The 12,017-nt window shown below is 42.5% G+C and overlaps 2 protein-coding genes across 3 annotated transcripts; both read left to right on the top strand.

The window, feature by feature from the left end:
* The first annotated feature begins 3,194 nt into the window (after nt 1–3,194).
* Nucleotides 3,195–6,905, top strand: LOC140636808 (uncharacterized). The gene is made up of 2 exons (XM_072832476.1): nt 3,195–3,331; nt 6,718–6,905. The coding sequence occupies exons 1-2, from the start codon at nt 3,293–3,295 to the stop codon at nt 6,811–6,813; spliced, it is 135 nt and encodes a 44-aa protein (XP_072688577.1). The 5' UTR covers nt 3,195–3,292; the 3' UTR covers nt 6,814–6,905.
* A 220-nt stretch (nt 6,906–7,125) lies between these two features.
* Nucleotides 7,126–11,780, top strand: PTP4A1 (protein tyrosine phosphatase 4A1). 2 transcript variants are annotated; one of them, XM_072832475.1, is made up of 5 exons: nt 7,126–7,265; nt 8,298–8,390; nt 8,709–8,839; nt 9,800–9,874; nt 10,324–11,780. In XM_072832475.1, exons 1-5 carry the CDS (start codon nt 7,161–7,163, stop codon nt 10,592–10,594), a joined length of 675 nt encoding a protein of 224 aa, XP_072688576.1. In that variant the 5' UTR covers nt 7,126–7,160; the 3' UTR covers nt 10,595–11,780. The 2 variants fall into 2 exon arrangements, with proteins under 2 accessions (XP_072688576.1, XP_072688575.1); XM_072832474.1 differs by having other exon boundaries at nt 10,320–11,780.
* Nucleotides 11,781–12,017: the final 237 nt, after the last annotated feature.

Here is a 12,017-nt window from a genome sequence, read left to right as displayed (position 1 = left end):
GGGTATTTGCCCCAAAGTACAGTTGGCATATTATGCCTTGCAGTCTGTTTGTTTCTGGGTGGATATCATCACATTTGATCTTTCTATCATTGCAATGGTAATATACATACTATATTGAATTTTTATTTATTTTTATATTGAATTTTTTTAATCAGATATCCTCATAGCCCCGAATCATCATTCTCTAGTGTCAATCAGTCTGAGGAGATTGAAAGGGATGAAATCGTCCACTCTTTTTATATGTCTATTATAACTGGAATCATTCTATGTTTACTAGATCTGCCACCCCTGTAAGGATATCTCTATTTGCTATCATCAGAATTTACTGATTTGTTGTCTTCTGCAGTGTTTCATCTTCCCTAAGGATCTTCCTCATAACTGTCTTATAGTCATTTTTATCTCTCAACTTTTGGATTTTGCATTTTGAATATGCTGATAAAAAGTCCTGCCTACCATGATGAGACATGTTGGATACGTTTTGCTGAGAAAAGTAACTTACAGCTGGGCATCTTATTTAGTAGGAGAAGTCTTCCATCTCAGGGCTTCTTCTGTAGCTTAGAATAAGCACTGGATTTCAGCTTTGGGTTTTCTTACCTCTGGATGTCTGGACCACTATTTGCAAACATGTTGGCTCAGTCTGGAGACCTTCTGCTAATAAATGCAGGTGCTGATGCTCCAAATGAAAATCTGTGGAGGTTAGTAGATCTTCAGACCACAGGAGTCTCCTGACCAGTATTGGGATTGACTATTGTTTGCTGAGAATCAACATCTTTACACTATTAGGCTGAGAAGACCATACACCCTTAGCACTGTAGTGAACCACCATGGCAGCTGCCAGAGTGATAGGCCGAGAGCTACCCTGAGAGAATTTAGCAAACTGGTCAGCAAGACCATATTTGTACCTCGCTTAAAGCGTGTTCTTTCTCTCAATAGCAAAAGCTTTCTCTAGTTTTCCATTCTAGAACTATGTCCTTTTCAAAGCAGAAGAAGAGGGTACACCATCTGAGAGACTAAGACCTCTGGAAGCTGACTAATGTACTTGTGAGTTTGAGCCTGGCTTTTAGAGCCTGATAAGCATAGCTGACTGGATACTTCATGTCAGCAGTACTTGTGGTAATTACAAGATGTGTGCATCACAAGGCTCACAACTTGCATCACAAGTTCTACAAGAAAACTGGCTAATACTGATTTGGCTCTGCTTACCATTTGTTGAGTTTATATCTTGTCCCAGCAAATTCATTTTTTGAAAAGTCATTACATGAAAAACTTTCACCACTCCAATTAGCATCACTGTGCTGACCAACTTTTGGAGTGAGAGCAGCTGATTGTTTTTCAGCTGCACCATCATATGCGTTGGTCAAGCTTTTTGTTTATTATGAAGTTAATTCTGCCCATGACACACACTATTAATATTTTTCTCTTGGTGTCCCATTAACATTTTAACTTTATCAAAAGTCTCTGTCCTATGAAAAATTTTAATTTTTATATAATGAAATCTGCCCTTTTCTTTGTGACTTGAGTTTCTCTGACCTACTTAGGAAGGACCCTCCCACCCCAAGATTTTTTCCACATAACTTTCTGACATAACACTTTTAAAATATTTACTCCTTTAAAGTTATTTGTAAAAGGACATTGTTTCTCAAGCTCTTTAGTTTTCCTTGATTTAGGTGCATTCAAGTTTCCTAAGCGAGTAATTTCCTTAAAGCGAAGGTGATTTTACTTTTGCTTCTGTAAAAGCCTGACCCAATTCCTTTTTTCAAAAGTGCTCACTTTGTGTACAGAGTATATGTTTATAAGAGTGCTGAGTAACGACCCAAGCACCGTCTCTAAATAATAGTACTAGTAAGTCCTACAATGCTGCAGTACACTGACCGAGGACACAATAACCTGATCCCTGAAGCCCTTTCCAATCAATCTACTGCTCAGTGAAAACAGCAAACAAAAGGCCTCAGTGTTAGTAGAAAACCCGAGTTCTTCATAGCCAGGTAAAAGTCCGATTTGGTCCCTTCCATCAAGTAGAGGAGAGAGGGGGTTTCCGGATCATAAGTGACAAAATTGCCCTTGTGTAGCACAAAACAATTACGATGAGGCTTTACTTCTTAAGGGCCTAAATCATGAACACAGTGGAGCCACAGAACTGAAAATGAACCAAAAAAAAAAAAAAAAAAAAAAGCTTTAGCTTTGACGCAAAGGATTACAGCAGTCCTTGACATAACCAAAGATTCTTAATTTTTAAAACGCTTCCTTTTAGCAATGACTAACCTTTCGTTATCTGTGACAACACATCAAGTGAGCAGCAGTACAAAGGATGCATGTGATTTCGAAACGCCACGACGGAGCCAACTGCAGTTGCCCGCGTATGGAGTATGGAGGCGTGACCACAAGAAGACTCCGGGGAGCGTGGGGTTTCGTCCGCCTCACCGGGGACTCTCCCGCGCTCCCCCAGCAAAAGTTTGGGAAGTGCCCCCGGGGACAAGGGTTCACCGAGCGCAAGCCTAGGGCCGCGGCATCCACGGTGTTGAGTCACCGGCTCCAGCGGTCGGTCGTGCGACATAAATACGGTTTGATGACGGAGACGGCAGTGGCGCAGGTGCCAAGGTAAACCGCTGGCAAAGAGGACTGTGGTTTGACTCCGGGCAGAGTGAAGCAGGGTCGCGGCGGAGACACACTTGCAGCCCTAAAGGGATTGCGTTTTAAGTGGAGGCAACTTCAAAGCTGCGCACGTGACCTGTGCGCGCCCCTCGGCGGCTTTAACTGTGACAACCCGGGTTTCCGGCCGATCGGCGGGAAGCTCCCCGCCGCCCGACCCCGCTCCCAGCGCTCGCCCACCCCCGGCTCCAGCCGCCCCCGGGTGCCCCCCGACTGCCCCGCCCCGCCCCGCCCCGCCCCGCCCGGGAGATGCTACGACTCCAGCACTTCGCCATTCATCAACCGGTTCACACCGGCAGCGGCCGCCGCGCGGTGACGTCCGCGGGGGACGGGCCTCCGCCCCCGCTCGTCGGCGCTCGGCCCGGGGCCCCCGGCCCTGATTGGTGGCCGGGAGCTCGCACGTCGCGCCGGCTATAAAAGGGAGGGCTCGTGACGCAAGGGCGCCTCGCCGCGCGTATTGGCTCCCTGTGCTGCGGGCCGGCTGGGCGACGCGCTCTTCTGGGAGCCGCTCACTGCATGGTAGAGTCTGGTGCCCCCGCCGCCGCCTGCGAAGCCGCCGCCGCCCCGCGACGACCACCGCTACCCCCTGCCCTGCAGCCGCCGCCGCCGCCGCCTGTGTCGCCGCCGCCTCGGGACCGGCTGTATGATTAGGCCACAATCTTCAATGAGTAAACATATTCCTGTGAGTATCCGTCGCACCGCCGCCCCCGGGGCCGGGGCTCCGCGGCCGGCACCCCCCGGCCCCCCCCGGCCCCCCCGGCCCCTTTGTTCGGAGCCCGGCGTCCGCGCCCCTCCGCCCCGGCGCGCGGTTCCGGCGGCCCCTGGCAGCGGGGGCCCGGACGGCGGGGCCGGCTGCGGGGAGGCGGACGCCGGGGTCCAGGGCGCTGCGGGTCGGCGGTTGGCCGCCGGAGGCACCGGCCTCCTCGTCCGTGCCGAGCCGGGGGCGGCGGGGCCGGCGGGGGCGGCGGGGGCGGCGGGGCCGGGCCTGCGCGGCGGCTGGGGCGGTTTCGGCCACCGCCGCAGGCCGGGCGGGGCGGCACAAAAGCCGCTTTGTGACCGCCGCCTCCGCCCTTGGCCCTCCGGTCTGGCGCGCCCGTCCGGGCCCGGCGGGCTCCGCGGCGTCCCGAGGCCCCTTTGTTCGGCCGAAGGAGAGCGGCCCGCCTGGGGCGCGGGAGACGTGGCCCGGGGTGGGGCGAGGGTTGCGCGTGTCACTGCGGAGCCGGATACGGGGAGGGCGCGGCGGCAGGGTCGCACCGGAGCCGGGGCGGCCGGCGAGGCTGATAACGGTCTCGGCCGAGAGGGCTCCGGGGGCGGGGGCGGGGGCGGGGGCCGGCGCGGGACGCGAGCCTGGCGCGGCCACCCCTGTGCTCCGTGGCCCGGACCGGCGCCTCAGACAAAATGGCCTCGGCGTCCGCGCCTGACTGAAGGCGCGGCGCGAACCCGTGATTGCGGCGCGGACAGGGGGCGCCGCGGGCGGGCCCCGGCGCGGAGCTGCGGCCTTCGGGGGCTTTCCGCGAGGTGCCGCCTTGCGGGGGCTGGAGCGCGGCGCCGCTGTAGGTGAGGAGGCCGCCTCCCTGCCCTGCCCCGCCCCGCCCTGCGCCCTGCGCCCTGCGCCCTCAGCCTCCACCTGGTAATTCGAGCTGTTCCGGATTTAACGCCCCACTTCGGGCCGTGGATAATGGGAACAAGTCGAGTCTTGTCCTTTCTCTGGGGCGAGTCGCGGAGAGAGAGATGGTCCGGGTCTGAGCGCCCTGGGAACTGCCAGGACTACTGTTGCACCGAAGCGAGGGAGTCCACGGCCGGGCCCCAGTGTGCGCTTTGCCTGCCAATCCTGGGGGCCCTGGATGGCGCCTTTTAATCGGGGACGACTTAGAACTGGTCCCGAAATCCTTGGTGTAATGTGTTGTTTGCCTGCTTTTTTGGCTTGTGGCAACAGTAGCCGGCCAGAGCCAGAATTCTGAGGTTTATCTTCTCTCCGTGGAAGCCTTCTGCCATTCCAAGAGTATTAAGTTATTTGCGCTGTAGTTGGAACCGCCGACCGGCCTGGGATCCAGATTCTGAGGCAATGCTTCCTGTTACTCTTTTCCTTTTTTTTACGAATTGTGTTTGATGGCAGTAAATCAGTTGAAAACCAAAAAAGCTAGGTAGTTCCCAAGAGGAAAGCAGCATTGTATGTATGCTCTAGGCTAGACGCGTTACCCTAAGTAGATCTGGGGCAAACTTTCCAACCAACTATTGCGCACAGTGATTATACGGATTAAGGGCTTTGACTCTGCAGTCTGAGAACCAGACTTAAAGCTGCACAGAAATTGCTTTGTTTCCCCCCTCGCGTGTGTTATTGTGATTATATCCAATGATAGGTGGGAAGGGAAAGAAATGCCTTGGTATTTCCGAGCTGCCTATTGTGGATAGTTTTTCCTGTGGCGAGGAAATTGGTAATGAGGGAATGAATGCTTGGGGCAGAACAGATGTTAGGGAGTTGCGGTCACTGCTCCGTCGGTGGAAGTTCCCCCCCGGCCACTGGATGGCTCCACTAAGTGATTTCTGTTGCTTTCTCTGCCTACTGATGAAACTAGCCTCTGTGAATAGAGAGGGCCAAATTCAGCTGTAACAGGAATTTTAGCTATTAAGCGTGGAAGTCCTGATGTGAAATACTGTCTTTCTCAAACATCTGCTTTCAATTGAATAAAGATAGAATCTGTGAATCAGAATACCGAGCTACGAGTCCTTGCACTGAACAGCTTCACAAATGACTTCTTTAATTCATTGTGTGTCCCGGAAAGGCTGCCAAAATTCATTTATTCTGAGGAAGTTAGTATTTAGGATTTGAGGTGAAAGTGTAACAAATTACTTTCCAGATTACTGCAGTCTGTAATAGAGCCACATCCTTAATGGTAGTCACTAATGTTTTAACCCAGCTCGCGAGTACATGAAGGTACAGTCTCAGAGGGCTCATTTGAACAAATTTGGAATTTGGAAAGTCCTCTTTCTTCTGAGACAACCTTGTAAGAAATGACTCTTGATTTAGTTCCTTTGACAGAAAAATGAAATGGTTTTTTGACTTGATGTTTTTCAATGATCTGCCAGATCTCCATATAAATTCTTCGAAATCTAGCAAAACTATTCTAGAAACTGTAACTAGCATGGTGCGAAATGCTATTTAAAGGTGCAAAATGAAAATAGCAGATAGTTTGAGTTTAACTTTAAGCCTTTGAAATGCTTATATTTAAACTAAGGGAATCTTTCGTTAAAAGATTTTGTTTGGTAATTTGCCCTTGAGTGTACATACAGTGTTTGGGGCAGTGGCTGGCACTTGGTGCTCTTGTTAACCTATCAGTTTTTCTTACTTCTCTCTTTACTCCTAAGCGCACACAAGTTCATTAACTTCCAGAGACTCAGATAAGGAAAATCTGTTAAAAGGGAATTATAAATTAATAGGTTGCTAGAGATCAAATGAGATAATAGTGTTATGTGGAAGCATTTTGAAAACCAGTTTCTTTTTTTCTTCTTAACATATTGGTTGAGGGGTGCCTGGCTGGCTGAGTCAGTACAACGTGGGGTTGTTAAGTTCAAGCCCCACATTGGATGTGAAGATTACTTTAAAAATTAAAAGAAGTATATTGGTTGAGTCTTTAGAGGTGTAAGTAAATTATGTAAAGTTTTCATTAAGTTTACAATATGTAGAAATATTTTATTGGAAAAATCAATGTAGAACGTTTGTAGATTTTATAACATTGTAAAGCCACCAACTATTTAAAAGGAATAAATAATGGAACAGTATGTGTAGGTGATCTTGTCTAAATATAACGCCGGTGTTCTTCGAGGGGTCTATGTATTAGGTCATTAATTTCAATTAAAAGTAATCTACTTGTGAGTGCTTGTTTTATGGTTATTGATTTAATTTGCAATCACCCTTGTATTTCTGTGATTTAAGTAAAAGTTGAAAAGGTGGCTTGGGCCCAAATTTGAAAAGGTGATTGTGCACTTAAATACTACAAAAGCATATAACGTGTTCCTTTGAATTGGAAAACAACTTTTTTCTTCTCTCTCTTTTTTTCTTTTAAACAGCAGTTCTGTGGTGTTCTTGGTCACACATTTATGGAGTTTCTGAAGGGCAGTGGAGATTACTGCCAGGCACAGCACGACCTCTATGCAGACAAGTGAACTGTAGAAATTCATTACTACTCCACCAAGAAGCCCCCATAAGAGTGGTTAACCTGGACACAGAAGTGTTGAATTGAAATCCACAGAGCATTTTACAAGAGTTCTGACCTGGATGGGGTAAACCTCAGTGCACTTCCTTTCTATTGCCTCAGTATTACTGGATTGAAGAATTGCTGCTTCTTGTTAGGAGGTTCATTTCATTTCCCATTACTCCCAACTTCATACTCAAAGCACTGAGAATTTCAAGTGGAGTATATTGAAGTAGACTCAGTTTCTTTGCATCATTTCTGTATTCAATTTTTTAAATTCTTTCATAACCCTATTGAGTGTTTTTTAATTAAATTAACATGGCTCGAATGAACCGCCCAGCTCCTGTGGAAGTCACATACAAGAACATGAGATTTCTTATTACACACAATCCAACCAATGCGACCTTAAACAAATTTATAGAGGTAAGGTTTGATACTTTTTTTAATGTCTTAAACTGATTGCGGTTTATGATGGGGCTTTTTATCAAACTAAACAGTTTAGGAAATTTTTACTGGTATACCTATATTTCAGGTCCCAGAAATGAAATACCAGTTTCTTCTTTAAGTTATACAGGAAAATAATTCTGTACATTTCAAAAAGGACATGTACTTGAATTAGTTTGGATTTGTAATAAGATCATCTAGTTCTTGCCTCACAGTTTGCCTGTTTTAATCTATATTAAGGGCAGTATAACAGTATGATTCTCATGTACAAGAAATTTATAGGAGGAAGGCTGCCACTTAAGAGATGATTTATGTAGTCTAATGACTAATACTGTAACCAGAGTTAGTTAATATCTTGGACCCAATTTGATGCTTAAAAGCCGACTTTTAGCTACTAATTATAATTAGTAATAATGGATTATGAACCTTAAAAAGGCTTGTAGTTTTAAATGCTGTGGGGTTTTTTCACTGTACTTACAGGGTTTTAGAATCTTTGGATGTACTTTTTAAGGTTCTGAATTACAGTGTGTACTTTGAGCAAAAGTTTAAAGAGTTAATGTAATCAAGCCAAGTCAGATTACTTGTGGTCATGAGTGATTCCTTTGGATTCTGTTTACCTTTGTCCCTGATTTGCTTCTGTCATCTCCATCTAGCCAGTGTTACCATGACTATAAACAACTTCCATATATGAAGGGCCACAGGATTTTTTTTTCTTTTAACTTCTTATTTATTAAACATATGTCTAATATTCCCCTTTTATGTTATTCTAATGTTGTCATTTAAAACAAAAATTAACTTCCCAGGGTTGAGTCATGAATGTGGGTGGGTATGAAAATAAAATAAATAAATAAAAATAGAAAGATTTCACTTTCCTATAAAACATACATTTAGGTTATACCATTCATTCCATGATTTTCTGTCAACTAGCAATACCTTTTGGACAATTGGTGAGCAATAATAACGTAGTTATAAAAGACTTCGTTAAGTGTTTTTTATGTATGTTTTATCCAGGAACTTAAGAAGTATGGAGTTACAACAATAGTTAGAGTATGTGAAGCAACTTATGACACTACTCTTGTGGAGAAAGAAGGCATCCATGTTCTCGTAAGTGTTTAATAGTTTCTATGTGTTTATGAGATAGTGCTACAAAGTGACCAACTTCAAAAAACTTGATTTCTTTTTAAGTTATTACAAAAGTGTGCAGCATCTTAATTTCTAAATAAAGATGAAAGCTAAGCAAAGCTTTGAAGTAATGAGATCTTTATAAAGAATCAGCATTTATTTGCATTTCATGGACAGTGGGGTTTCATAAAATACATGTTTAAGCATATTAACATGCTTTTGAAGGTACTTGAGTGTTAGAATTATTAGTTGACATTTATATTTAAAAATCTAAAATGTTTATTCATTCTTTTGATTTAGGATTGGCCTTTTGATGATGGTGCACCACCATCCAACCAGATTGTTGATGACTGGTTAAGTCTTGTAAAAATTAAGTTTCGTGAAGAACCTGGTTGTTGTATTGCTGTCCATTGTGTTGCAGGCCTTGGGAGGTAAGGCGATTTCTTAAATCTATTTAATGCTATTGGTCGTGATTCTAGTAAAAACTTGATTTTAGGTCTAGTAAAGATTCAGTTATCACTTTGTGAGTCAGTTTGCTTTGTTAGGTTACATATTAAACTAAATTTAAAAGTAGGTGAATGTAATAGAATAATGTATTCCAGGACAGCTGGAACTAACAAATGCTGTAGTTGTAATTTATACTTGTCTCAGTGAGCACAGTTGCTCACAGAATAAATCGTGTGTGCTAGGTTATATCAATGATATTGGAATCATTGTCCAAGCTCATTGGGGGAAAAAATTAAAAACAGTTTCTAAGGTAGTTTGCGCTGCATATGGGTTGCTTTTGATAGCACTCTTGATCCTGGAGATTCCAACTCAGTGGGAACTCAACCACGTAATGCCAAAATAGCCATATCCAGATTTGTGAGTATCTACCACCATCCCCACCAGCAAAAAAAAAAAAAAAAAAAAAAAAAAACAGTAAAATGAACATTGATGCCCCTGGAAAGGGTGGTATGCAACTGTGTCACAATCTCATTGATAATAAACAAAAAAGGAAGCAGACATTTCCAGATCTTTAGGAAAAGGAGTTCATGACCTTTAAAAAAATTTTTTTTCGCTGCTTAGAGTCAGAAAAAAATTGTCTGCATTTATCAAGATTTACCCCCCCCACCCAAGGTTGACCTCAAATAATACAAGTCTTAATTACTAAAATTATTTGTAACAATTAAGGGCATCATCGTTCATTTTTGGTCCTAGATAAAAATCTGAATTTGGTAGGGAAATGCTGATGCTTTATTAGTTTTTTAACATTATTGCTATAAGGTATTACATAGGAAGGGTAGTAAATGATAGTACTTTTAGGTTAAGGAATGAATGTTTATTAGAGCATTGAATTTTTCAGGATTTGATTTTGAAAAAGTGATTTATCAAAACTCTTACCTTACCAGAGCTCCAGTGCTTGTTGCTCTAGCATTAATTGAAGGTGGAATGAAATATGAAGATGCAGTACAGTTCATAAGACAGTGAGTATATAATGAATTTTCATTTCTGCATTGTCAGTGAATTTTATTATTGAGAAACCAGTTTTTTCTCCCACAGCATATCTATCCATTATGTTCATTTTTAAGATAGTATTAAAACCAGGAAATAAGATCTTACTCTTTTTGCACTCCATGTAAATGCTCCTATTACAGAGATTCTAATCAATAAATTTGTCTTTTCTTGGCTCTCATATAAGTGGATATATAAATTTTTGACTATTGTAACCAACACTCGAGAATTTGGGATTTTTTTAGTACCCTTTTTCCATTTACACATGTGTGCCAAACTATACATTAAGCATAAAGTCACAGCATATGAATAAAAGATAAATTGCCAAGGCAGATGATAATTGGTGTATAGCATAGTAAACAGTAACATGGAGGGATTTTGCTTTAGTAACTTCATCTTTTGTTTCTCTTCATCCAGAAAGCGGCGTGGAGCTTTTAACAGCAAGCAACTTTTGTATTTGGAGAAGTATCGTCCTAAAATGCGGCTGCGCTTCAAAGACTCCAATGGTCATAGAAACAACTGTTGCATTCAATAAAACTGGGGTGCCTGATGTCATTGCCTTGGAAGTGGAACTTGAAACAGGACCTAATTTGTCATATATACATATTAGCCAATATGTTGGCTTGGTGATTAAGTCTAATGAAGCTTCCATAGGAGTATTGGAAAGCGGTTTTATCAGGCCACAAGTTTGATGGAATTGCAACCTCTATGTTTGGGTTACGATCAAACTATTTGGACACTTAGCAAAAGTTTCTTGCTTTACAGCATTTAAAATGTGCTTATCACTTGTACCAATTGACCTTTCCTGAAATCATGCAGTATTGAGTTATGTCTTTAAATCTATTCCCATGCCAGAATCTTATCAATATATAAGAAATTTAGAAAGATTAGGTGCCAAAATACCCAGCACAATACTTGTTGTATATTTTTAGTATCAGACAGAACTAAAATCCCAGGAACTATGAACACTCTGGACCTTATGTGGTTTATTCCTTCAGTCATTTCAAACATAGAAATTAGGGCCTATATGGTTATTTGCCTGCTCACTTTATGTTTACATCTCCCACATTTATACCAGTATACATCAGGTTTGCTCAACTCTCTTTTTTTTTTTTTTTTTTTTTCCTTTTTTTGGGGGTGGGGGGATTTTTACTAAGTCTTAAAATTATTTCATGTCTTTCTACAAACTTCATTTTGTGCTGTTATGGAAAACCTCCATTTTGAAAATCTACGTTGTACAGAAGCACATGTCTTTAATGTCTCCAGACAAAAAAGCCTTACAGTTAATTTTAATGTTTGCACTTTGGGGTGCAACTTACAGGGAGGGCCTGAAAAAAGAGTGGGAGGGGGCTATTAAGTATTTTTAGTAAATGTTGCCTTTGTCTTGTGCAGAACATGTAGAATATGCTCTTTAATTTAGTAAATATTTTTTTAAAACGTAGAGATGCTTTGTTATTGTAGCTAAAACAATTCTTAATCATAAAATTTCTGAAATTCTTGTATTTTTTTTTCTTATCTGAAGTTGTTTACCAACTTATTTTTGTTTGAAGTGTGATTTTTTTTTCTCTTCCCAACCTCTCTTGCAAAAAAAAAAAAAAGTGGGTTTCTGCTAATGAATTGAGCAGACATCTAATATTTTATATGCCTTTTGAGCTGTGTAACTTAATATTTGGATACTTGATAATTTGTTTTATTATGTAATTGATAAAATGGTGATGTGTATTAATGTTAGTTCAACCATATATTTATACTGTCTGGGAATGTGTGGTTATAGTTCTGTGGGAGAAATAATTTGTCAGTGTTCACCAGCTTGTAAAAATCTAGTGCGAGAGCTTAAACATCTAAATAAATAATGAAATGCATTTATCATCATTGAAATTGTTTGGCTTAAAGTTAACTTATTTTGTAGAAAATGATATAAATGAATTATGCTTCACTTAGTGCCATTTGAAGTATGACCTCTTTTTTTTTAACAAATGAAGGATTAAATGAAGTTGACATTTAGTAAGCTCTTTACACAATTTAAGGTCATGAGAACTGCTTAATATTAAAAATACTTTCCATTATAGACTTAAAGGTTTACATCGTTTTGAACCAATGTACTATGCTGTATGG

This window comes from Canis lupus, chromosome 7 (genome assembly GCF_048164855.1).
Source record: "Canis lupus baileyi chromosome 7, mCanLup2.hap1, whole genome shotgun sequence".
In the NCBI taxonomy this organism is placed as follows: Eukaryota; Metazoa; Chordata; class Mammalia; order Carnivora; family Canidae; genus Canis; species Canis lupus.
Note: the sequence above shows the minus strand (reverse complement) of the source record. Positions and strands in the feature narration are given on the sequence as shown.